At 47.4% G+C, this 27,364-nt stretch overlaps 1 protein-coding gene across 1 annotated transcript in view; it reads left to right on the top strand.

The window, feature by feature from the left end:
• LOC144114534 (hemicentin-2-like) overlaps positions 1-27,364 on the top strand; it is a 691,994-nt gene that overhangs the window by 139,934 nt on the left and 524,696 nt on the right. The window contains exon 2 of the mRNA XM_077648339.1: positions 23,059-23,130. Within this exon, the coding sequence (XP_077504465.1) occupies positions 23,059-23,130 (72 nt within the window). The remainder of the gene's footprint in view (positions 1-23,058; positions 23,131-27,364) is intronic.

Raw genomic sequence — 27,364 nt, 5'->3', positions numbered from 1 at the left:
AAAACGAGCCGGGTCCGTCTAACATATCGGACGAGGATTTACGTCCGACCACGCCGCATTGATGCACAGGGAGTAAGAGAGGACGGCGTGAACGTCAGTCTACGGACGTCGAGGACGTGACTGAACACAATGGAGAATTTGCGAATAAGCGACGGAAGCGTCGGGCCGCCTTAGCGACCACACAGCGAGCCGTTCGCCTTGAGGAACAGCGAAATCGAAAAACGGGCACGACAAGAGTTACTGCGTGAGCAGGATCAACAACGTCTCACCGGGGAACTGAACCAACGCCAGGTAAACTCTGAAATGCGGTGTGCAAAACGTGCAAAACTTCGCTGCGTAAACAGAAGATACCGCTGCATACCGTGAGCAACGGCTAAAAGTATCCGCCGATTCCTCCCGGTTGGTCTCCGCTAAATGACGTAGCAGAACGCATGCACTCCCCCTGTATGCCCTTTATGCAAATACTTCTGTTGGTGTACTCGAGCCGCGGATAATTTGGAATAAGGGGACCGATCTTCAACGTGCCGATGGACGCTGGCGAAATGCTGAAGGCTCTGCCTCGCAATTTCTACAACCAAGCCAAGCCATGCTTTCGCACATCTGACACGGTTCAACGTTAGTTGAAACCCTCCTAATTTCTTTGCATTGACACTTTGTTCCTCAAGTCAATAATTAAAAAGTTAGTGATTAGTATTTACCAATTAACTTTGACGAACGAAAACAATGCCGCAGACTACGCCACGCGACTCTGAACAACCATCAGTTGGTTTCTCTGGGCTATAGCACTAAGTCTTTTTTAAAAGGTTCGTTATATTTAGCTAGGGCACCTTATATAGGTCCACATGTGTAATTTGCACATGGTTACGCCCGAGAATGTGATTAATACGCAGTTAACAGATGTTTGTCGCCTGCCACGGCGGGCAGGTTGTGATGACGTCAAGAGGTCACGTGACCTAGGTGACCGATGGCCCACCTGCTTTTCCGCTCCAAACGGCACCAACAACGCCGACGACACCGGATTTTCTGCAGAACGGGAGCTGTGACCGATATGAATGCATACAGCGACTGTAATAAACACTGTGGCATGCATCTGCTGTGATTTATTCATGCCAAGGAAACGCACATAACACATAGAATGCACCTGATATACAACTTCAATCCCAACGCAATGTCATGAGTAACAAATTATAAACGATAAGCATTGAAAACCAAATAAGCAACGTAAAACAATGGCCACACAGTGCTAGCGCACCTAATTAGCATTTGGCCAGACAACGCAAATTGACCATCATTTTTTTCTTCGCTCATATGCGCGACCATTGTTTTCATCAACACTGCTGATATGATTCTTACCGGCGCTGACTCCAGTAATAAATGAGCTGCTCTTTAACCTTTCTTCTTTGGTATATTGTGTCGTGGTGTCGACGTCCTCGCCTCGCTTAATGGCGGCGTCGGTTTAGTTTATTTCTGGTTTTTAGCCCGCATCTGTGTCTTCATTACATCATCAGATAGCCGTTCAATTTCCTGACCAACCAAGCTACGAGCTCCGCGCACGGGTGGGTCTAATGCAATTCATCGCTAGAACTCGACGGTGAACGACACTTTGAAGACAACATGCCAATAATTGAAGCATTATACGCCTCGGAAATGAATCGAATTATGCCTGCTGCAACGTCTCACCATGCATAAGTGAGGTTGCGATAATGCAGGTGTTTATTACGCATTAAAATCCAACAATCAATCACGGCCGCAGTGCTCTTTATCTTTAGTCCCAAATTTCTAGTGATGTGCTGCGCGACTTGCTAGCACATGACACTTGAATGACTCATGGTTTGATACATTCTCTTGTGTGAGATTTTTTTTTTCTCCCTGACCTGTCACTTGCGTCGAGGGACATATCCTGCTTGGGTTTGGGGGTCGACTCTGCAATAAATTGACCTGAAACCTTGGTGATGCCGTCTCCGCACATTTCACGGCTCAGAGGCGTGGGAATTAGGGGTGCGCGAATATTTTTTTTCGAGTATGAATCAAATACAAATAGCCTAGAATATAGAATAATAGAGCACAGATGCGATCATTCACAATGGCCTTTTTACTATCAGACGCTGGAACACTGAGCTTTGCTGAAGGACGGATCAGAGTGCCTTATAACGCTAAAGGCCGGGAACCTAACAGGAGGATCATAGGTTCAAACATAACACTTGTTTACGAAAGCACAATGACTATCTAGTCGTAATCACAAATGACCCTAATGTAATACAAATTAATACTTCAGGCTGTAGCACCATAGTTATGTTGACAGCAATACGAAATCCAAACGCTGTGATAAAGAGGGCGCAAATGATATTACACGCTGAGATGTGCAGGTGTCGTTGAATATATCTTGTAAAAATACGCTGACAGAACTGTGCGCGGCGCGCCATATTACTGTGGCGCTTTGGTTGAATCTCGTGAGGACGTGGGCGGAATAGGAAAATTAATGATTCTGAAGGCACTGCTGAACTTTCATCTGCCTCAAATATTCGCCCCTTTTCCAACTTTCGAAATACATAGAAACCCGAGATAGCCAAGCGATTATTATATACATATGCGCGCGTGTGTGTGTGTAAAGCGAAATCACTATAAAAATAAAACATGCCAGAAAAAAAATATTCACACATTTATTCGTTATTTTTGTTGAACTCTTTTTACATCTGTTAATCAGCTGCCAAGAAATATTTTTGATATATATTTATATGAGATTCGCAGTGAAGCTTTTCAAACATTCGTCGACCTCTAGTGGCTGTATATACGTGGTGTTTTTGATAACGTGATCAAGTAACGAAGAATTCGAGTCATGGGCTACTGACTGACAAGCGTGAAACGCCTGAGGGGAAAATTGACACAAAAGCAAGTAGAAGGGACACGCCGCTTGCCGCCTCCGGTCCTCAAAAGCAGCCACAGTTACCAACCTCAGACCGCTATACTTAACGTCATGTGTGGCCAAAACAATGGAACGTCTTTCATTGAACAGACTAGAACAACGCCTGGAAAACACGAAACATTTTCCTCACCAGCTCAGAGGGTACCGCAAAAACATCTCCACGAAGGACTTACTTCTCATACTACAGAGCACGCTTCCGCAGCCACAGACAGCACAAACACTTCTCGCAGCATACATAAAAAAGGCCTCTGATAAAGTTACACACGATCACTTACAATAAACTGCACATCTCCAACCAAAAACTTCAATTTTAACCCAACGCTTCGAAGCCGACTCGGCTCCTTCATCAGTGGTGGCTGAGGGCAGTAGCTAGCGCCAAACAGCGCCTAGGGCAGGCGCTAGCTACTGCCCTCAGTCACCCCTGATGAAAGAGCCGAATCGGCTTCGAAACGTTGGGTTAAAATTTAAGTTTTTGGTTGGAGATGTGCAGTTTATTGTAAGTCTTCAAACCCAACCAGACAGGCAAATCTGTCAAAATGTTTAGTTTTCAATCCACAAACGATCACGTACTCAAGTACGCTCACGACACAGGATGTGGCCCCAACATGTACAATTACATACGCAGTTTTCTCTAAGGTAGGACAGCCCACTTCAAGGTAGCGCAGTCTCTCTACTTCCCAGTCACCATTACCCGTGGAACGCGTCAAGGGTCGATTATATCTCTCATCCTCTTTAATCTATGTATGACAGCTCCATCCGGGCAGCTATTGGCCGCGAGATCGAGCAGAGTCGCCACCTTGCGGCGCAGCGGCGAACCCTCCATAGTGTGGACTCCCACTTGTGTCGTCTGCTAGCCAGCAGTGTTTACGTGCGCGCGTACAGCAGACGTGACTGTTGTTAGTTCTGCGGTTTCGGTGAACTCTGATTTACATGTCTGACTCTCACGCTGCAATAAAGAGAATGATTGTTTATAACCGTACAGGCGTCCACAAGCCTTTTCTGAACGCTGAAATCGCGAACAACGTCAATTTCCTCGCTTACTAGAAGCGCATCCAGGCACTGAGGGATGCGTTGTGCCGGTAGCGTTGGGAATTACAAACCACACTCTTCAGATCACGGCCTCATGCTTAGGCTGCCGGGTAATTAGGCGTTGTCGAAATTTTCGTGTTTCGAAAACTTTTGTGGGTACCTGTACGTAATGCCGGACCCTGACATCCTCCGTCGTCTTCGACGCTTTAGGTTCTTTGCCGTGCGGCGTCTTAACACAGCGAAGATAGCGTTAGGTTCCGTGTCAGATCACAACGAACAGATCGCTGCCGTCCATACAAGTGAATGTAGCCGCCCAGCAAATGTACATTGCCGTCACCAGTTTGAACGGGCCATTTTATGTCCTCCCCCTGCATGATCAAAATAAGTGTTTGCTTCTGGCTATGTTAATTGCTTTCGCAAGGCGTTTAAGGCTATTGCGAATGCCCCACGTCGTAAAAGCGAGAAAATTTTCCCCTAGAAAACAGCGCAAACGGTGGAGGATTCACATCATGCCCAGCACAGCAAATATCACCTGGTTAAACTAGATAAAGGTACTCCATTGTCGGCCAAGTTAGCGTTGCTACTCGGGCAAGTGCGAGTGTTCTCCCACGTGACCTCATTGCTCCGGATAAGTAAACAATAGAAGAATACGAGCAACATGTGTACTACGGGAGCATATGGAGCGGAATTTAATAACACTGAATATCATACTCACTTCACTAGCTTTCCCTTCGTACGTGGCGGTGTTTACTTGGCGAGGAGTAATAGATTTAATCGTCGCACGAATACGAAAAAAATCACTTTTTTTTTCGGAACAGCAAATTAATATGCGAAAGGTTTTATTTCCGGTGCCTCTTTTCCAAATATCCCCAAATTTTATGTTTTGCCTAAGACTGGCACTGCCGATAATTACAGTGCTAAAGAAATCCCCATTACCTCAAAATTCTTTCCACACGCCTAACCGCAATCACACGCAATGACCTGCAGTGTGTTCGCAGCGACCGACTCTTAGCTTGCACATAAAAGCATAAAAAAAAATTAATCGCTAGCTCCTAAACTTTGGTGACCGTAGCACTCCTGTCACATAGCCAAACAGTCATTTTAATCGATTGGCACTCGCGTTCAGAGTCATTCGCGCAGTGTCACAGGAATAACTTCACTGAAATTGGCTGCAAAATTCACAGCCTTGCCGTAAATTTGGTGAGCTCACTCCACTCAGCTTTAACATTCCTCACGCGGTACACACGTGAACAGACAGCTTTCCTGTGCAGCGAAAATTGTTGTGCAGTGCCGGCGTGATTTACTTTGGGGGAACAGTTCGGAGAAGTACCGGTGTCGTCGAGGCAGACCAGGTATGTGCGCTTACTATCTGTTGACACAGCTGCCGGGCGGTACGCTGCCAACGCTGCATTTCAATCCGCTTAGTCTTCGACTCAAGAACGCTAGTGAACTAGACCGCATCTTTTTGGAGGCAGGTCATGGCGGAAGTACCTGGGCCTCTTCGTGAGTTCTGAAAATGCTAGCACAGCAACTAACGTACCATACCGAAGTTCGTCTTGTCTCTGCCCAGTGAAGCGCGTGTCGTGGAAGACAGGCACAGCGGCGTCACCTTAGAAAAATAGTGGAGAGAAAGCGCTTGCATAGCACTGTGCTGGAAAAAGCATGTTTCGAACGGCACTAATCTTCGAAGTATAGCACCATGTCTCGCCGCATTGACACTTCAGGAGGCGAAGTGCACCCACTGGCAGTCAATCACACTAAGAGGATTCTGGTGCGGGCTGGTTGGTGCATACTTTCTACGACACAGATTGATACAGCGCAACGGAACGAGGACAACAAGAAACACGAAACACAGGACGGGCGCTGACTACCAACTTTTATTGCGTCATAAAAACCAGCACAATTTGTACCATTCACATGGACCACGTGATACACTGTCAGCCAATGGAAACTGCGAAAAAGCGCCTCACACTCTGGCGACCATTACACAGTAAAAGGGCACTCATGACACGTGAAAACAGTAACACACAAAAGCATTACTAAAGTAATAATAAACGGACCACAGATAAAAGAGAATCGCGCTTGTGCCTCTGCCATTAACATCGGCGGTGCCAGGCGCGATAACGAGTAAAAGAAACGCGACGATGACAGGCGAAATGGCGATGAAAAGGGGGTGTACACTCAGGGTATCAATATAAAAGAATGGAAACTTTATAGGCAATAGGCACAGTCAGGAGGCTAAAAGCGAAAACGAAAAAAAAGTAACCGACGGCAACAAAAAAACTGCAAAAGTTAAAATTGTACATAAAACGAGCACCTGAGAAACATTTAAGACATTAAAAACACCATTAAAACCTTTAAAATACAAAGGTGAAACGATTCGCTTAAGGCCAACAAACAATACGGCAAAACAACTAAGAGCAAGTAAAAACAATGAGGTGAGGTGCGAAAAAAACCGTTTGCCTGGATGACTAGATGTGGTTAAAACGCCAAGAACCGCGCCCGTTCTAATAAGGACCTTTCTTTCTCCAATAGACAAGACAGAAGGGCTGCTGATGCACGTGTCTCCTGCCTATTCAATCAAAAATCCCTCAATAACCCCCCTCTCTATTTTACTGCTTGCTTTTTCCAGAAACTTAGTGGCGGATAACATAGGCCGACATTTGTGGCGGGGTTGATTACAATGAACTGCCATGTGGCTCCCAGACTTGTTTTTTTACGTTGAGGAGGTGCTCATTTGCTCTGTCACTGAAACAGCGTCCGGTCTGGCCGATGTATACTTTACCGCACGTGAGGGGGATCTGATAAACTACACCGGAGCGAAATTCGGTGTACTGATTCGAATACTGTACTGTGCACGTCGCCTGTTTTCTCCGGTTAACCATCGGGCATATCTAGCCAACTTACACGGCGCAGAAAAAACAACGTTAACACCATACCTTGCTTGAACATTTTTTGACATCGTGCGACAGTTTGTGGATGTATGGAATGACGGCCAAACGTTTCTTTTCCTTGGGCTTTTTCCCTGCTTCGCCTAGCTTTGCTTTCTGGAGTAAGGCTGCGGACAGGCGTGATAAAAGGAAGGGTGAGTAGCCAGCCAAAAGAAGGCGTTGAACCTGGTTGCCAAAGCTAGAATCAGCCATGTGTTCACAACTCTTTGTTAGTGCCGCATTAAGTGCACCAGTTACGACTGTCCGCTTGACAAGTTTAGAATGCGCACTGTCGAAGGGGTGCAAACCTTTCTTCGACCTAACGTTATATGACCAACACACACGCTCGCGGCTAAAAACCAGCATCAGATATTGAAATTGGATCCTGTTCTCTTTTGGCACTTCCCACGTAAAGTTCATTCCATTAGACGAGGCTTTGAACACCCTGATGAAGTCCTTTACGGCTTCAGGCATGTCGGCGACCACTGGACTGTCTAACACAATCATGAGATCGTCCACATAACGGTAGATCTTGATGATGTGCTTGTCATGCAGATGTTCTTGAACAGACCTATCCATGACGGTCAAGTAAATTTCTGAGAGAACTGGGGCGACGGAAGAACCAATACATATTCACGATTTTTGTATCAGGAATTGGTCACTGTAGGACGCTATACTGTGGACTGCAGGTAAAACTCAAGCAGGCTGATGAACTTGTCTTGGGTTATTCCGGTTGCATTCTGAAAGCTGACGGCGCTGATCTCGTCTTTTCTTCGGAGCACAGCTGTGAATAGTCCTTGATGTGGAGAAGAGTAAAAAGGGTGCTCTACGTCAATTGAAAAGGCCGTCTCAGCACCTTGAAAACCCTCGCGTAGGTCTTCAACTGCTTCCAAAGAGCCGCGCACTTGGAACGGGTCAGCTCAAATCAAGCAGTTCAAGCTGTCGCGAAGATAATGACCAAGGTGTTCCTGCCAGGTGCTTTTTTCTGAAACTATTGTTCGTAGCGGGCATTCAGGCTTATGATTTTTGCCAGTGGAGAACATTTGAAGGCATCTAGATTTTGCTTTTCCACTTTTCTTGCTAATGATTCCAGATGGCATTCTTTTAACATACGTGTCGCAGCTGATTTCTTTCTTGTCTCCCGAGACTTCACAATCTTCAAATTTTTTGCCACGGCAGATAATGCTTTCTCATTAAAAACACCAATCGGCATGACAACAAATCCGCCTTCTTTGTCTGACTGCATCACAGTGAGGTTGTTGTCTTGCAGAAATTTCGTGACTTTTATTAGGGGCGGACGTAGTTTCTGGTTGTGACTCACATTTTTGATGATGCGATCCACATCGTCTCCGATGAGGCGTTCCTTGTCCTGTGTGCGCGACCGGTCAGCCACCTCTTTAACCATGGCCAGCAACCGAGGCCGGGTAGTAGTCGTTTCATAGGAGTACTTGGGGCCTTTCTGCAGAATATCCTTGATGTCCTCTGGAAGTCTGGTGCCTCCGAGCGCTGTGACTTGGTTTAGTTCGACGCTTTTTCCTTTGCTCCTAACAGGGAGACTGAGGCGTGCTCGCTGCCACAGAAACTCTGTGCTTTCGGCTGCGATCCTCTTGTAGTCTTCTAATTTCCTGGCTTCTCCACGGCTGCCACACTCGTCCTGGATGACACATCTGAGACAGTCCTGGTACAACCTCACTTGTCGCCAGTACTCAGACTTCAGGACCTTGCCGATGCGTCGTGCATGGCCCCAGGAAGGCGCCAGTCCACCAAACAAGGCCTGAATTTCTAGCGGGATTACTCTTCTCTTGAGGCAGTACGACAGCACTCTCGACTTGCAGGTGGTGACAGCTACCAGGTTGACTAGGGCTTTGGCAGAATTGTGCATAGGTCGTTGACATACCCTGATTGTACACCCCCTTTTCAACGCCATTTCACCTGGCATCGTCGCGTTTATTTTACTCATTACCGCCCCTGGCACCGCTGATGTTAATGGCAGATGCACAAGCGCGATTCTCTTTTTTCTGTGGTCCATTTATTATTACTTTAGTAATGTTTTTGCATGTTACTGTTTGCACGTGTCATAAGTGCCTTTTCACTGTGTAATGGTCGCCAGAGTGTGAGGCGCTTTTTCGCAGTTTACGCTGGCTGACAGTGTATCACGTGGTCCATGTGAATGGTATAAATTGTGGTGATTTTTATGACGCAATAAAAGTTGGTAGTCAGCGCCCGTCCTGTGTTTCGTGTTTCTTCTTGTCCTCGTTCCGTTGCGCTGTGTCAATCTGTGTCGTAGAAACAATCATACTAAATTTGCCTGTCTGACACCCGTGCAGCTATATCACTTCTGTGGCGCATGCAGTGACGCGTACATTGGCGAAAAGGTAAAAAAAAGCAAAACTGCTGTGAGGGAAGCGTGACGCAATAAATATATCAGGCCATTGAGCGCGGTACAAGGAAAACGTACGCCAAAACGCGAGAAGATAGCAAAACCGGGATTAGTGGTTGCATGGCAGTCCCATATTTTGCTACAATCCGCGCTTCGTTTACGCAGCCTTTGCCAATTTCATGCTTTCCTGTGCATAATCGAAACATTTTAGGAAGTATATAACTCATCCATTGCAGAGAGCGCGTTTTCTTCGGCAGAAAACCCTCCGTAAACTTGGAAGCGAACTACCGATCGTACGTTTCAGCAGTCGTCGCCGGCGGCCGATCCATACTAGTGAAGCGGCGGTGGCGCCATCTATAGGTCGATCTCGCGGCGACAATCCCCCACCTTCATCACGCATTCTACGCCGGCGACATCCCCATGTGGTGTGAAACCGGATGGCCAGGGGACGTTGAAACGGCCCTCTAGGAGGGCACCCTACTGAAAAAAGTTGTAAGATGGAATAACCTCATACAGCTTGTCATATTGACACCGCCCATTCATCGTCGTCGTTCTACTAGAACCACGAGAGCGCGCGATATCATATTGACACCGCCCATTCATCGTCGTCGTTCTACTAGAACCACGAGAGCGCGCAATGCGCGCGCGAGCTGGCCTTAGAAAAAAGAAGCCGAAGTGTCTGGCTGCGAATGCTCCGCTTTTGGGACTGCTACTGACGTCCGCTGCAGTCACCTACTTTGACGTATCCAACCGAGCTGTACCACCCGTGACATCTGGTGGAGGGCGCTGGGTAACGCATTCCATGCCTCGGACTCCCCCAGCAAGCAGGGATTCAAGTCCTCGAGGGTCATCTGCCATCGAGGTGACGCCTGTACACCACGGCAGCCGCCGGCTCCAAGGCCTTCAGCCCGAGTTTGGGCTTCTGGAGTCTCGCTCAACCCAAGCGGTTCGTTCAGCGCCATCGTCGACGACCGTCCAGCCCGAAATAGGCACGCAGACGACGATTAGTTCACCTTCTGTTGTGCTGCAGCAGCCTCGGGAGCCACCGATCTTCCAAGGTTCTCCAGGCGAAGACCCGGAAGACTGGCTGGAGAAATTTGAACGCGTGGCCCGGTACAACAGATGGGCGGAAGACTCCAAGCTTCAACACGTGTTCTTTTCGCTGGAGGGCGCAGCTCGTACGTGGTTCGAGAACCGGGAGTCGTCCATAACGACGTGGAACGTATTTAAAGACCAGTTCCTGAAGGATTTCACCACGGTGATTCGAAGAGAACGGGCCGATCTGCTCCTTCAGTCCCGAACCCAGCTACCAAATGAAAGCATACTGGTATACTTCGAAGAGATGGCAAAGTTATTTCGTCGAGCTGACCCGGACATGACAGAGCAGAAGAAACTCCGGTACCTTATGCGAGGTGTCAAGGAGCAAATCTTTGCCGGACTGGTTCGCAATCCACCGAGCACGGTCGCAGAGTTTCTGTCGGAGGCAACCACCATGGAAAAGACACTCGATATGCGGTTGCGGCAATACGAGTGTCAACCTTTGGCCATGACTGCGGCAACCACGGACATCAGTAACACCCACATGCTTCGCGAAACCGTACGAGCTATCGTTCGCGAGGAGCTCCAGAAGCTGTTCCCGGCTACGCCGCCTGCGCCAACGGTTTCTGCTCTATCCGAGGTTATTCGGGAAGAGGCGCAACAGGCGCTTACAACACAAGCTCCCTTTCAGCCGTCCACAGCCCCACCGCAAATGACATACGCCGCTGTTGCTCGTCGCGCACAACCGCCGCCGACTCGTCTTCAGGAAACCCCGGCCTCTTTTCGGCCGCCACCACCTGCTCGTCCTGCTCCATCGTATCCCCGTAAAAGTGACATCTGGCGCACTCCCAACTACCGTCCTCTCTGCTATCACTGCGGTGAGCCGGGCCACCTGTACCGCAACTGCAGGTATCGTCAGATGGGCCTGCCGGGGTTCCCTGCAGATGCACCACGTCCGCAGCCTGGGCAGCGACCCAGAGAAATCAACGATTATCTGGCCGAATCTGCCGGTGGGACCCGCAGGTCGCCATCCCCACGTCGTCGGTCTTACGGTGACTTTCCTCGGGGAAGGTCGCCAAGCCCCCGCCAGGAAAACTAAAAGCAGCAACCTTTGAGGGGGGGGGGGGGGTTGCTCACCGACGAAATGTAACAGACCCTCCTACGCCGCAACTAGGTGGCCACCCGATGCCACGACCGAATGCCGTCCAACACCGTGCAACGCCGACTCGACGGGAATGCCACCTGACGTATCAAAATGAACCCGCGCCGCACCGCAGCCGTGACCGAACACCGCGCCGTACCGCTCACACACCGTCTACGACAGCAAACCTGAGCATTTCCCTCGACGGAACAGACGTCACTGCACTCGTCGACACAGGGGCGGATTACTCTATCCTCAGTGGAAATTTCGCCGCCACTCTGAAAAAGGTCACCACTCCGTGGATGGGCCCACAGATTCGTACAGCCGGGGGTCACTTAGTTACACCGACCGGGACTTGCACATCAAGAGTAGCAGTTCAAGGCGCAACCTACCTGGCAACGTTCGTTATACTCGAACATTGTTCACGTGACGTCATTCTCGGGATGGATTTCTTGACCGAGAATGGAGCGGTCATCGACCTCCAGTCAAAGGCCGTGTGTTTCTCCACAGAGAACGCAATACACAGAGATCCAGACCATCCGACCGCACTTTGCATCCTGGATGACCACGTCACCATCCCACCTCGTTCGAGTATTATGGTTTCTGTCGGCGCCAAGACTGTGCGGAATTTCGAAGGCGTCGCGGAAGGCAACCAGATCTTGCTTTTTGCCAGGAGCCTTGCTGTCGCCAGAGGAATCGTTAATCTCGTCGACGGAGAAACAGAAGTGCTAATAACCAATTTCGGTGGTGCACACCAACATCTGAACGTGGGAACCGTTGTGGCTCACGTTGATGCCATCGCCCATGTCAGCAGCACACCCAGTATTTCCACAATGTCGTTGTCGCAAGAGCAGAGCCCAGTCACTGGTTTCACGTTCGACGTCAATCCAGCACTCTCCCCGACGCAGCAACAACAAGTTAAAGATCTTCTTCTGCGCTACGGCGACATCTTCTCGGTATCATCGTGTGTTGGACGAACGCACCTAGCGAAGCATCGCATTATTACGGACGATAACGTGCACCCTCTCCGACAGTCCCCCTACCGAGTGTCTCCCGCTGAACGCGACGCTATTGGCCGCCAAGTCAAGGAAATGCTCCGCGACGACGTAATTTGTCCTTCCCGGAGTCCCTGGGCAGCGCCAGTCGTCCTTGTGAAGAAGAAAGACGGAACATTGCGGTTGTGTGTAGACTACCGTCGCTTAAACAAAATCACCAAAAAGGATGTCTATCCTCTCCCCCGGATCGACGACGCTCTGGATCGCCTTTGTAGCGCTAAATACTTTTCGTCGATGGACCTCAAGTCAGGTTACTGGCAAATTGAGGTCGATGAGCGGGACCGTGAAAAAACAGCTTTTATTACTCCAGATGGCCTGTATGAATTTACGGCCATGCCCTTTGGACTGTGCTCTGCACCGGCAACTTTCCAACGCCTCAGAGATACCGTCCTTGCCGATTTAAAATGGCAGACGTGTCTCGTCTAACTTGACGATGTTGTCGTCTTCGCCCCGACTTTCCAGGAGCATCTTCACCGCCTCGAATTGGTCCTACAAGCAATAAGGTCTTCTGGACTCAGCTCAAAAATGAGAAATGCCACTTTGCGTATACAGAGCTGAAGTTCTTAGGGCACGTTGTGAATCAAGCCGGTGTTCAGCCTGATCCTGAAAAAACAACAGCTATTGCCCATTTTCCGCCGCCGCAAGACCTGAAAGCTGTCCGCCGTTTTCTTGGATTGTGCGCGTATTACCGTCGCTTCGTGAAAGATTTTGCTCGCATTGCTGAGCCGCTGACGTGCCTAACAAGGTCGGACACACCTTTCACATGGGAAGCAGCGCAAGAAAATGCATTCCGCAGCCTTCAAAGCCTCCTGCAGGCGCCTCCCGTTCTGGCTCACTTCGACGTAAACGCCGACACGGAGCTCCATACTGATGCCAGCAACATCGGCTTAGGTGCTTTCCTGGTCCAGATCCAAGCAGGTCAAGAACGGGTCATCGCTTACGCAAGTCGATGTTTGTCACCAGCCGAATCAAACTATTCCGCTACCGAGAAAGAATGCCTTGCCATTGTATGGGCCACTTCGAAATTCCGACCGTACCTTTACGGCAAAAATTTTAAGGTGGTGACCGATCATCATGCCTTATGCTGGCTCGCAAGCCTTAAAGACCCGTCCGCTCGCCTCGTCCGATGGAGTCTGCGGCTCCAGGAATACGACATGACTGTCGTGTACAAATCCGGGCGCAAGCACTCTGACGCCGATTGTCTGTCCCGCGCCCCAGTAGATCCTTCTACCGACGCCTGTAATGATGACGACATCTTACTGACTGCTCTCAGCGCCTCCTGCCTCGCTGACCAACAATGCGCCGACCTCGAACTTCGAGACGTAATGGAATTTCTCAACGGCAGCAACACGACCGCCCCACGCGCTTGCAGGCGCGTGTTGCCATCTTTATGCATCCGCAATGGTCTTCTGGTCAAGAAAAATTTCGCTCCAAACAATACGCAATACCTAATCGTCGTACCGCCTAGCCTGCGCAATGAAATCCTCCAAGCCTCCCATGACGAACCCACTTCTGGACATTTGGGCATAGCCCGTACGCTAGCCCGAATCCAAGAGAATTACTACTGGCCTCGTCTCCGTGCTGATGTCACTCACTACGTCAGAACGTGCCGAGCCTGTCAGCGTCGCAAGGTACCGTCAACCAAACAAGCTGGGTTCTTGATGCCCATTAGACCACCCACAAGGCCCTTCCAACGAATAGGAATGGACATGCTGGGTCCGTTCCCACGTTCGAACTCTGGCAACAAATGGATAATTGTCGCGACGGACTACCTTACCCGCTATGCAGAAACGTCAGCTCTACCCAGCGGCACCGCTTTAGAAGTCGCTAAGTTCTTCGTGCATCAGATCGTACTCCGCCATGGGGCACCTGAAGTGCTGATCATTGACAGAGGCCCTGCGTTCATGGTTGAGCTGCTGCAGGAGATCTTGGTTTACAGTCATACCGACCACCGCCGAACAACGTCGTACCACCCTCAAACGAACGGGTTGACTGAAAGACTGAACCGAACCCTTTCTGACATGATTTCCATGTACGTCTATATTGAACACAAAACGTGGGACGAAGTGCTTCCTTATGTCACCTTCGCCTACAATACGGCCATGCAAGAAACAACGCAGATGTCCCCATTCCAACTCGTCTACGGCCGTGCAGTGACGACGATGCTCGACGCAATGTTACCACATCTGGACGACTCTAGCCTTCACACTGATACCTACACGTTCCTGGAACGCGCCGAAGCTGCTCGCCAACTGGCCAAAGTTCGAATTCAGGACCAACAACTTCGAGATGCAGATCGCTACAACCGGCGCCGTCACGACGTCAATTATGCGCATGGCGACCGTGTGTGGGTGTGGTTCCCCATTCGGCGACGAGGACTGAGCGAAAAACTCCTCCATCGCTACTTCGGACCATACCGCGTGGTCAGGTCATTGGGCGACCTCAACTACGAGGTCATTCCCGATGGATTCCAGAAGTCCCGACGGTCCCCATGCCCTGAAGTGGTTCACGTGGTCCGCCTGAAGCCTTATCACGATCGGTAGCCTCGCCCACTAACCCCGTTCAGTCCTTCCGACCTCTCCACTCACTCCCAGCATCGGGACGATGCTTCTTTTTGCTGGGGAGTAATGACACCGCCCATTCATCGTCGTCGTTCTACTAGAACCACGAGAACGCGCAATGCGCGCGCGAGCTGGCCTTAGAAAAAAGAAGCCGAAGTGTCTGGCTGCGAATGCTCCGCTTTTGGGACTGCTACTCACGTCCGCTGCAGTCACCTACTTTGACGTATCCAACCGAGCTGTACCACCCGTGACAATATAAATGTCATACAAATATGCCTAATTTTTTTGCAAAATAATACATTTCTGATAGATATCATACAGTATCATACAACTTGTACGAGATTTGTATGGCGAAGCCTGTACGAGATTATTGCACCATAGAAAATTTTTCAGGAAGGCATAGACACCATAGTGGATCACTTGAAAAAAGCCGGACTCCAACCTTCAGCAGAAAAGTCGGATCTCCTCCTGATTAATGAAACACAATACCAAAAAAAAAACGGCGTCTTGTGACAACGCATCCTACTGGGAAAACAAGTGTCAAAGGTGACATCGTGCAGAATACTCGGACTCATATTACACGACAAAATACACGTACAATTTCAAAAAGACTGCCATAATCTCACACACCTAATCCGACAGATCCTTAGCAAAAAAACAGCGGCTTAGAGAAGAACGGGCAACGCAGCTCGGCACTGCACTCGTGTATAGCAGATCCCTGTACCCGTACGCGTATCTAACGCTAACACAAACACGAACTAGAAAGCTCGAATCTTCACTCAACACCCTTCACAAGGCCGCTCTGAGCCTACCCATATGCACCTCAAATCACCGAATTCAATACACTGACTTTTTCTCTCTCTCGCCAAACTCACACAACAGCATTCAGACAGGCAAGTAGCGCGCCTGTCTTGTACGAAGCACGAATGCGACATCCTGAACCGAGCAGGCATCACCTCCATCAGCCGACACCAGTAGTCAGTGCCCTCAGCTACCGCGCAACATCGCATCTCCAAACCTACCAAAAAGCCTGACGCCACACCTTTATGACGGTCGACGTCCGGCACATGCAAAACATCACCGCAGAGACAGGACATATATAACGATATACACGGACGCCACGCGGTTTAACATGGGGTCATACACGTATGCAGTACATACACTCGGACACACAGAACCAATAACTCGCCCAGCTCGGCTATTTTCGAACCCTTCCAACGTAACCATTCTAGAAACTCGCGCAGTTATTAATATACAATACCGGAAGCATCTTTACTTACTAAATACCAGACCACTAACATCAACATCTATACCGACTCCAGCAAAGCCATCCGCAATATACAACGCAGACTACTGGAATCCCACCTACATATGACATTCTAGTAAAATCCTATGACAAAAATCCGAACATTACAATCACCTTGCGTTGGGTACCTGGTCATGCTGGTATTGAGGAAAATGAGTTCATTCATCAACGGGCCCGCGAAATTAACATCTGGCCGCCTTCGATCCTCTGGCCAAATCCAACGTCAGCGGCAGACGCCACAACATATAAAGAGCAAATGGCTGAACTCTATCAGAACACCATGGAAAATCGCACAATTTTACCACAACCTCGCCCGTCAGTGAACATGGAACAAGCACACGTCCTTTGCAGAGTTCAAACTAACACTCTCGTCATTCCACTAACGGTCTGCAACTTGGGGATGGCGTGACACAGCTCACTGTCCCAACTGTCCACAGATCAATGCAGACACAGAACACTTTCTCTACCCATGTAACACTGCCATTACCTCTCCTTATTTCCCTTACCCTCCCCCTGCTTCCTAGAGTGCATGGCTTCACTCGGACTCGGCAGGTTATCAGCGGACCTTGGCGGATCAAGCGCTCTTCTTCACTGGCCCTTAGTGCTGGCCTCAAGTAAAGTTTTTTTTGTTTGCCTTCTATCCTCCTCAATTTCTTGCACCCTCACATATGTTAGGTAATTCTTCTTATGAAGCTCACCACACCTTCCCAGGCATGAGGACCACGGCTGCCGTGGTATATGGGGTCTGTAATTATTTGCTTGATTAATTCGTTAGTACGCAAAGGGTGCCTTGCTACATAGTCCCAGCATGCATGCACGAATTGCTGAATTAATTAGTTGCACACATGACGCACCACAGACTTGTCGAGGTGAGAGGACTGCAGTTTTGGTTTCATGTATGGTTTTAAATTATTTCTTTATTAACTATCTGAGAAGCAAAGACGTCCTTGGTTTCATTCCAGTCCGCAGGAATGAATGAATGAATGAATGAATGAATGAATGAATGAATGAATGAATGAATGAATGAATGAATGAATGAATGAATGACAGTTCGTGGCTTTCTGCAAAAATAATTTTGATATGTGCCAGGTAGCTAAAAGTGCTGTTTTAAAATGTGACAAACCTGAGTTTTCTGCTCTACTGCATTGTTTTTTTTTCTTCTTCGAAGCTTATGGCACTGAAATTGTTTCGCAATAGAAAACAGCTTAGAGTACGAATTTGTACCGTGTTTTCTGGAAGGAGAAAATAAGGAGCAAAAATAGTATGCAATAAATTGGCTTTGCAATAAATTCGCTCCTCACTATTTCCCGCAAGCTTAGGCAGTGCACAGTGTTAACTTGCGCAATGACGGATCACCTCCCTGCCCAGATCCCAGGGATGTCGTACGAGTGGAGCTTCGGGACTGTTTCGACACTATTTTCAAGGGCTGCGCGCGGGCGTCCCTTTAGAGACACAAAGGGGGGCGAAATTGTCAGCTTGAAAACTTTCTTTTTGTGCAATCCCTCTCTAATAACACGAACTCTGCCTGTTTTTTCTTTTCGCTTTTTGACCTTTTTTTGACGGTGGGCCATCATTTGTACAGCCTGTCCAGCTGTCTCATCAGCTTGTCTCCCCACCATCTTTTTCCCAAGGAGTACTGAGCAGGTTGAACGCAGTGCCGTCGTTAATTTATTAAAGTTCCTGCTCCGCAATGGGAATAAAACAGAAAATTCGTAGTGGGTCCTCTGGCAGGGTATTGTGAGAACATATTCAACTACGTTCCCCCCCCCCCCCCCCCCAAGCGTCTTACTTTCGCTTATCTTTCTGAGAAGCGCCGCTGAAGTGGTGATGCATTGCTTTTGCTTCCTCCCTTAAATTACACCGCTGCAAAGGCTAACGGGCGAGCCGAAAACCAGCGCATAAATGAAGGGAAATTGAAATGAGAGCACCAGAAAATGCGGCGGAAGCAAGCAAGCAAAGTTCACGCGAGCCAAGCGCCTGAATAAGTGAGCGCACTTCACGCTCACTTCAGGCTGGCCGTCCTCGTTCACGCATTCCCTCCTTTCTTCCCGCGGGCTCTCACTTCTATATCCTCTCTGGAAACCTTGGCTGGTCCGGTGTATACCGATTTTTCCCTAAGCTGTCTCGTCATGATGTCCGCGATGGCGCGGTGTCTAGATTAGCATTTTTATGCCGCCCAATCTGCGCCTTCTGGTTCGCAGCTCTAAGCGCAAGTGCAGCTTCGTGGTGCCCGGAAGACTGCCAAGAGAACATAAACGGCCCCTCCTGTACGTGGTCTGCCGGGCTCAGCGAAAGAGGAATTCGGCGCGCAAAATGTACCGCTCTCAGTCCTGCAGAGTCTAATGCTGCGGACGTTGGTATGTGAAAGCATTTTTCGGGTCTTAAGTTTGAAATTCTTAAATTATCATTTTTATGCCCTTATACACTCCCATACAAAAATAATTTCAGTCAGGATGCTTACACAAAATTCAAGGAAGGCACAGAGTCCTTAATGCTTCTTTAAAAATCTCTACCCCAGTATTTCGATGTGAAAAATAAGTCAAAATGATTGACCCTGAGCCCATCATAATAGTCAATGCTTGCAATGAATTCATGAAAAACTAGAGCCGCTCTGCATGATCTATCGTCAAAATCATGATTTTTTCCTGAAGGGAAGTCAAGTTTATTTCGTTCTCATTTCTCCCTGAGCTAGTGCGAAAAATGTTACAGGCTTGAATAATATTTCCGCACGTAATTTAAAATAACCTAACCTTGCTTCTGAGCAGCGTGGTATCAAAACGTAGGTTATTGCCAAACAGGGCACCTCTACTACCTCTTTAAGGAATGCTATAATTATCTTAGTCTTGAAAAAGGGGGTAGTCACTAGCCAGCTGCGGTTCAGTTTGATCTTGGCACCTATCTGTAAAATCATGAACCATCACTCGTTCTCGCTCTGAACGCCTACCCGAAGAAGTTTACCTTATTTAAACCGTGTAATAGGTTTTCATAACACCGAACCAATTTCACTTCCATGTTTCATTTTCAAATTCAAGGACACTTCAGACAAAGATCGGCGAAATAGATTAGGGAGGGCCTTAGTGCTAGCGCACTAAAACTGGAGGGGTCCGTTAAGCTCTGCCTTAAGGGTATGGCCTTACAGCATTAATGGGCTAATGCTCATATATGCGGAACTGGTCATTCTCTACTTTACATTCATAGATAGCTGGGAGTCCTCCTGTGCCTCCAAGCACAGTTGTGCAACGGTTAAGTGATGTGCCACTACCCTCCGATGGCAGGTGCTGCGACCGTTGGGGCTTGTGAGACCAAGGTTTCTCGTACCGAGCAACCTCTCACGATCAATCATTAATGAAACTGCCACCTGCCAACAAGCGGAGCCACCTACGCAGAGAGACAGACAGACAGGCAGTGTAGAAATTAGCAATCCACGTCGCCAGGCGAGCAGTGGCGAAATCAGTGAATTGGGGTCTTAGTGTTAGCACACTAAAAAAATGTTTCGTCCTAGAAGTATATGTCCTTACGGACGGCTGGATTTTTTTGGGGTCATCATGTTTTTGTTTGCTTTTCAGTCTCGTTGCAGCTAAGATCTTGGAACTCTCTTTTTGCATATTTATGCACCCTAAAACTATTCGTTATGAAGGTATTAAACTGAGGATCAATAGACATAAAGGTGCGCATGAATACATAAGGTTCTAGTAATGGATCGCAGCATAAAGATAAAAAGAATCAAGAGCTCGCAAAGCACTATGTTGGACGAAAAGCTCAGGAATCGCACGTAAAGTTTCACAAAAATTCTTGTTTTAACCAGCATGCTGAAAAATTACGAAAAAAGAAACAAGCAGGAACATGATAGGAAGTAGTAAAATTGTTTTACAAAGTGATGCAAAACTAAAATACGGACGCGCATAATAACAGCACTATTTAGGCAGGCGCTTCTAAAAATAAGCGTACAAGGATGAGAAAGAATAATCTCTAATGAATAAGCGCCAGGTATGCGCAAAGCAACGATGACATTTAAGAATATCACACTGTAAAGCTGAGGCTAAAATTTAACACTATGAGGAATTTAGGAGTAATTACTTGTTTGCATTTACCGAAGCGTAGTCGTATGGCTACTAACGAAAGGAAATCTTGTGTGGATGCCAATAAGCATTTGCTCACTCACAGAAAATCTTTTCAATCTTTGCGATTCCCCTTAAGATTCAACCAAAAACTATCAGCGTTCAAAAATCACTGAGTTATGAAAGAAGACAATATAGACGTCTTCATCCTCCTCAGAAGCAAGTGTATGTTGTGAGACACGAGATGAAAGAGTCTGTTTTGCCTACTGGCTTTCAATGTGAGGTGCAATTGAAGGCAATCAAGGCGCTTCGAGCAAATAACTTTTCCGCCAATAATTTAGCGCAAAAAAAACAAGATACATTCACCAAGATTATATTTTCATAACAGGGGTGGCATAACTGGGTTGTCACTCAAACTGGGCTCTCTCGTGCGATGAAAAAGATTGCGTATGCCTTATAGAAACTTTCCTTAAGCAATTTTCCATCGTCATTCACGGTAGAAAGAAGGCAGGAGGATGTAATTCTTGACATCACAAAACAAAATCAACAACGTTCGTAAGGCGAGAGGACCTTCTTACCCTTGCTTATTTTTTATTTGTTTTATTGCGTCATTGTTCTATTTAATCAAGCTGTAACAAACAATCAATGGATATTGAAGTTGTGCCAGGAACAAAGACGTCTGCCACGAGAAAGAAAAGGGAGAGGGACAAAAAATTTTGCCGTGAAAAACAATAAGCGTCTTAATGTGAAAAGAAACGCGAAAGGGATTTGGCTGGCCCACATGAAGAGAGCAAATTTCAAGGAATGCTGCGCACAAATTGAAGCTGGTCTGCATCGAAAAAAAAAAAACTACGCCATTTAAACGACAAAGAGACCACTCGCACCGTAAACGGAGTTTTTATGAGCTAGAGCAGAGCAAAAAAATTATTACAGGTGTCGCCATCACCGGCTGATTTCACAAATTGCGTGCGCCGACATCGAATTTTTTTCTTTTTTCGCGAACCCTAGAGGCATTACTACATCACCATTCACTTCAAAATGGTGGCAACCAGTCTTTGGGAAATTTTAAATTTCAAATCTAAATTTCCATCCATAAATCTTTTCTTTTCTTGTTGCCGAGAAACGTTAGCATACTCATAAAGCTGAAGTAATTTTTACTGAGAAAAACAACTGGACTCAGCTGTTCTCGGTCTCCCTTTAACAGACAAGCTAATGCACATGACAAAAAATATTTCGTAGTATGGTTACCTGTCTTTCATAACTAACTTATTTTAGCTAACGTAATCAGAGGTAGGACGTAAAGTGGCAAAGAAAGAGGCTATTAAAAAAACACTACGTTGTCAATTTGGAACAATTACTATGTACAGTCAATCGAACATAAGCGAAAAGTGACCCCAGCGCTCCGCGGGGACTCAAAGAATGTTAGTTAATAAACGATCTTTCTATGATAGATGATCGATATTTACAAGCAGCTTAGATCTCTCCTCACCTGAACCATGCAGCCTCAAAAAGACCAGGACAAACCGTATCTGTTCTCGCGCAAAATGTGAGTCGGTGTCCTGATCACGAATTCTATTTCGTATTTGATCTTAGTCATGCCCGTGTCAAGACTTTTTAAAACTCTAGACGGCGCTTCCTTCACGCGCAAGCATCATGTAACAGACTTTTAATAAGGATCTATCGCTTCTCTACTATCTGGTGTCAAAAGTTTTCCCCGCGACTCACAGGAGCATACGAGAGCCGGTGAAAAGCACGTGAAGTATGTAAAGCAAAGTCTTTCCGAATCCCAACTGCCGACCTGTGCCGGACGTTCCACTCGACACCCATGACGAGCGAGAAAATATAGTGTCCTGGTATACTTGGCGCTAAACACGCAAGAAGCGGTGCAACCACCAATTTCGTTTCAATACAGGACCGCCTTTTGTAAAGTATACCAAGGGTACAATCGTGTACTGCCGCGATAAAAAGAAATGTGAACAGCGCGGCGCCTAGGTGGTCCGCTGTTCGCATTTGTTTTCATCGCGCTTGTACCTGAGTGGTAGCAAAAGGACGTTAGTGTGGGCGACTACGGCTTGTTTTTCTTACCACCCATGCCCAAGCGCGTTGAAAAGTAATTCGAACAGCGGAGAGCGCTAGAGAGTGGGCGCCGCGCTGTTCGCATTTCTTTTTATCACCAATGTATACACATATCCCCTTGAATCGTTCAGGCTTCGTGGACAGATTTGTTACCGCAGAAGAAGGTCAAAGGTAGGCATTTCAGTTCCGCCGTCGAGTGGTCGATTATGATGGAATCTAAACCTATAGGATTCAAGCTCGGTTCCTATAACGTTTTGATAATAAATTTTGTTTACAAAGCAAGTGCCGCAGTTTTCGGGTTCATGTAAAATATAGTCGGCATGAATAGCGGGGAATGTTAAGCAGAAGACCGACACCACCGCATCTCGAGTGACTGAGCTCCGCAAAGAGATGTTATCATATTCACGTCTGTTCGCTTCTCACTTATCGTTGTTGTAGACCGTGCTGTTTATCTAAGATGAAAGGTGCGCAGTTTGGTCTTCATACTAGCCAATGTAAAGATGCCACTGTTGAAAAAGAGCGCATGTGCAGTCTGAACTGAAATGTATTTTTGCCTTGAAGGAGGACCGACTTCCTACTTGGGGGATCAGTCAGTCCCTTGGGTGCGGTCGACACCGAGAGTGAAGTACCCAGGTAAGTGGTCTGCACGCATCGTGCCCCTTGCTTTGTTTTATTAACGCTGTGTACCTACGCAAAGTAGCCTCGTAACAAGTCAGAATGAGCCACTTTTCTGGGAAAAGTTAAAGACACAGCCGTTTTTTTGCCGCAGTAATAGAAGTGCGCTCTGCTGTGTGGAACGCTCATCTGAAAGCTACCCCTGCCAGTTTTGAGATCGGCGTCTTTGGTGTCATTGAAATGTGCTCCTAATTTGCAACGGAACATTCATGCGGAGTTTAGGCCTTTGGAAATGGCCCACTGCTGTTAGTAAGCGCGGCGTCTAACCAAACTCGCGCATTCAGCAGTGGCAACTGAGCTGTAAATACCCCGCAGCATCACTGCGCCCAAAAAATTTATTTCCTCACAGGAATCGGGGACGTACTGGAATCGCGATTTGCCGTCCCTAATGCGTTGCCTGGAAACATTTGGAGCTCTTGTGTGGGAAAAGAATGGAAAAGACAGCGAATACAAAGCATGTACAGGCTGCTTCAGCATGTCAGTTCAATGATGCTGCTGCGCGCCTCCCATTCCGATTATTGCGCAACAACGCGCAACCTAGCGGCCCCCCGACGCGCAGCCTTCGAGCGAGCATGCTCCTGGAGGGGGGGAGGGGGGGAAGGGGGGGGTGTTTTCGTTTGCGCACCGCTAGACGCTACTAGCTGGTTTCTTGAAAACAGGTCGTGGAGGTGACATTCCGGAGTGTACAAGCGTGGCACGGGACCAATTTCTTCACTGAAATGGCCTGAGGGGCTTGATGCACGTGCACACGCCGATATTGGTTTTCGCACTTCAGGCAGTCGCTGACAGCAGTGTAGACGAGAAAATATCTGCCTTCCACTACACGCGCGTTTCACACGGCGGTGGCAGGATTCACTTTTTAAGACCACTGGCTTTTCTCACGAAATACAGCTAGACAAGGCGCATTCATTAGATGTGACGGCATACTTTTTTCTTGAATGGAACTTTTTGAGTTGCCTGTTTGGATCACTTGACTTGAAGAGGATTACGTACGTTGGCTTCCAGAGGAAGGAAAAAGATTGATTAAATAGTTGAAAATTTTCCACATTTTAGCATAACACAACCTGAAAGATTCGGCGTAAAAAGCTCACAGGACGGTTAGGACTGTGTAACGCGAGAATCAGCGATATCTGGTGTAGTGGCGAAGTGATGCACTGGCAGGCGGCTCTTAGGAACGGAGCCACCCGTAGGCTTATGCGGCCCAGGTTGACCGTGATATAAGGTGACATCCACCCGGTTAGGCCGCCGACGACGCCGACGCCAGGGACGGCCGCCTATGCTACATCGCTGTAGCACTGGGGAGGGCGATAATAGCAGCCAAGACAAGAGAACTAAATCATCGCCTACGCACTTCACGTCAAATAGTTTATTTCTATTATTTTTGTCGCGTTGTGCCGAATAGCGAAGGAGACGCTGCAAACGCAGAAAATAGAAACCACCAAATTATAAACTGAGGGCCTGAAATAAGAAAACATGGTATAGCTCAGTTTTGCTTATTCACATATGTATACTAAACACGTCTGACTCATCCGTAGTAAAGAATATTGAACCACTTCCCTGATCGCCACAACGCTCCAAAACTTTATAGGACACATGATGGCCACCGCAATTTGGCACTGACACCAATGTGACGATAAAAACAGAAAATGGCTGATCTAGTTTTGGGCAATGTCACCACCTTTAGAACCATTTGCACCTAGCGCTGCTCTTTGCAACGTAATAAGAACAATATTGCCTTCTGGTTTTATAAGGATCAGTATATAATTGGAATAAACCCGCATGCAACAAATGAGAAAAACAGATTAGGAAGACTATAGACTCCCTCCTTTATCCCTTCCCTTACGGCGCGGTTCAGGTGTCCAACTATATATGATACAGATACTGCGCCATTTCCTTTCCCCCCCAAAAAAACCAATTATAAGACTGTTGAACTCGTTGGCGGCCTCGACATGTTGACAATCGTTTGGCAGATAAGGTGATCTCTCTAAATTCTTGTCTTTGGGTGCACGAAGAAGAGTAAGGTTTTCTGCTTCTGTTAATAGTGAGAGACGAAAGCCAATATGCACAGAAAGAGCTCATCGAGCTATTTCGTCTATTAGTTATGTATCTCCAAAATTTACACAACTGCTCCAGTGGGAACTCATCAGCATAAAGGTGCACTGTATAGTCGATAAGGACTGCCCTTCACGATACATAAAATCGCCGCTCATTGGCTGTTTTCGCGTGTTGATATATTTCGGAAAAGTAAACGGCGTTTTCTGATGAGAGCTGTGCCTGTCGAGACCCCCGCCCTAAACGTTACCGTTATTACAGCGTCATGCGAAGTATGAATTTTCAGTCTGGAACACAATCCGAAATCATACTGTACAGTCGTCGCCACACTGTGTTGTAGCTCTCGATTGCAGCCTGCGCGCCAAGCCAAACTGGAGCTTCCGTTTTTGCTCGGCCCTTGATACCCCTAAATATTTATGAGCCAATGAGTAACCAAGCTAAACGAAGTGCAAGGCTGCAGTCTCCCTGCAGCAGTGTGCTGTGCCGCCTTATGAAAATTAGAAATCTCCGCGTGCATATGAAAGCCCGTCTCATTGGCAGTACACACGCTCAGGAAAAAAAGTCACTGCGCTTAATAAGAACGTGCTACTTACTTTAGCAAATCTTAGTAAGTTTAACACCAGCAATATGGTTGTGTCGGTTTCTGTAGCTAACTAAAAAAAAGCTATCAAATATTCCTTATGTATCTCGAAGTACGCCCGCGTAGCCGTCAGCCAGACAGAAAAATCATTTACAGAGTAAGGTTTAGTCGGTTCCACATTCATGTCCGGCAAAAAGAGAATGTAAAAAAAAACTATGACCGTTCATAACAATGTGAAGGTATTTACAACAGCACAACACGCACCAAGGTAGCTCTGGGCACTGAGCACACAGACAACGTGGCAGAACGACGCAGAAACCGATGCCATCGTTGTGCACACTTTTTCCCAATTTAGTATTGAGCGGACCGCTGACGTGTGCATCCTCTACATAAATGTGCGAAATAACTTGCATTCGAGTGTGAAACTGACTGTGGTCATGTATACAGAGAAAAACCAAGCGTGCCTCTGTTGATGAAGTAATAAGTGACAGCTAATAACAAATAACCCAAAAGCCTTATCACATGGTAAGCGACAGTGGCAGAGTCACAGCGGTTACTAACTCCACCGAAATCTATAGCAAAAATCCGCAACTACTAGCCGTAGGACCCTTGAGCTAGTAAAAATGTACGAGGACAGTTAGCAAATTACAGCAGTCGTAAACCTTTTCTACGCCTGCATCACAGTGGCTGGCGATATGGCGTCAGCATGAGCACCGTGTACTGTGAAGGCACCTTACACAGTAGCAGCATCCTGCTGGTATGTAATTTAGCTATGACACTTGTACCTGAAACTTGCCTTTAGAATGGCATGCCTATAGCTATAAAAACCATGCATTTACGATTATTAAGAATACGCCATTCGGCAGCTCTTCCGACATGGTGCTCGCTTTGGAGTTCAGCGCCTTTCTATTCAGACATAGCTGCCCAGGCTGAACGCTGGACACTTCCCGGAATCAAAGACTTAGGGTCAGTCGCCTCTCCTTCATGTGTTTCGAACGCAAATCGACCGCTCATGCAGTAATATACCAGACGCACGGGCAATCTCAATGATCATGAAGCAAATTGACGATCGAATTAAATGTGGATCGGTCGCTTTCACGCGGGGATTACCAATGGCCATAGAATTCGACGGTGATCGACTCGCTGGAGGCTCGCGAATCACCATTGAAATTTCAAGGGCCATAGAAAACTTCCTCGCCCACACCTTACAATGCAGGAATGTGATACTAAATCACTCAGCTAAGAAATAAGAAGTTTCAACATTTGAAATAATAGTTAATTTAATACCAACCTTTTTTTTTCACCATCTGACATTATATTGTCTAGTCGAAATGACACTGCTGAAGATTTCCAAAAGCAAAAAAACCTCCGCTGTTTTTATTACATGCCGTGTCTTTGTCTTCAGCATGTTTCGTTTGATTCTTGAGACGGCCGCGTGGCAAGGTTGCCCAACAGAGTTGCAACTATATAACAGCTTCAAGCAGAGATGGTCACTCATCCTCTAGCATCGTGGGCGGAAACGAATGTTATTGAAAGTTCGCAGCGCTGTCCGGAGTCGGC

This window comes from Amblyomma americanum, chromosome 1 (assembly GCF_052857255.1).
Source record: "Amblyomma americanum isolate KBUSLIRL-KWMA chromosome 1, ASM5285725v1, whole genome shotgun sequence".
Lineage (NCBI taxonomy): Eukaryota > Metazoa > Arthropoda > Arachnida > Ixodida > Ixodidae > Amblyomma > Amblyomma americanum.
Note: the sequence above shows the minus strand (reverse complement) of the source record. Positions and strands in the feature narration are given on the sequence as shown.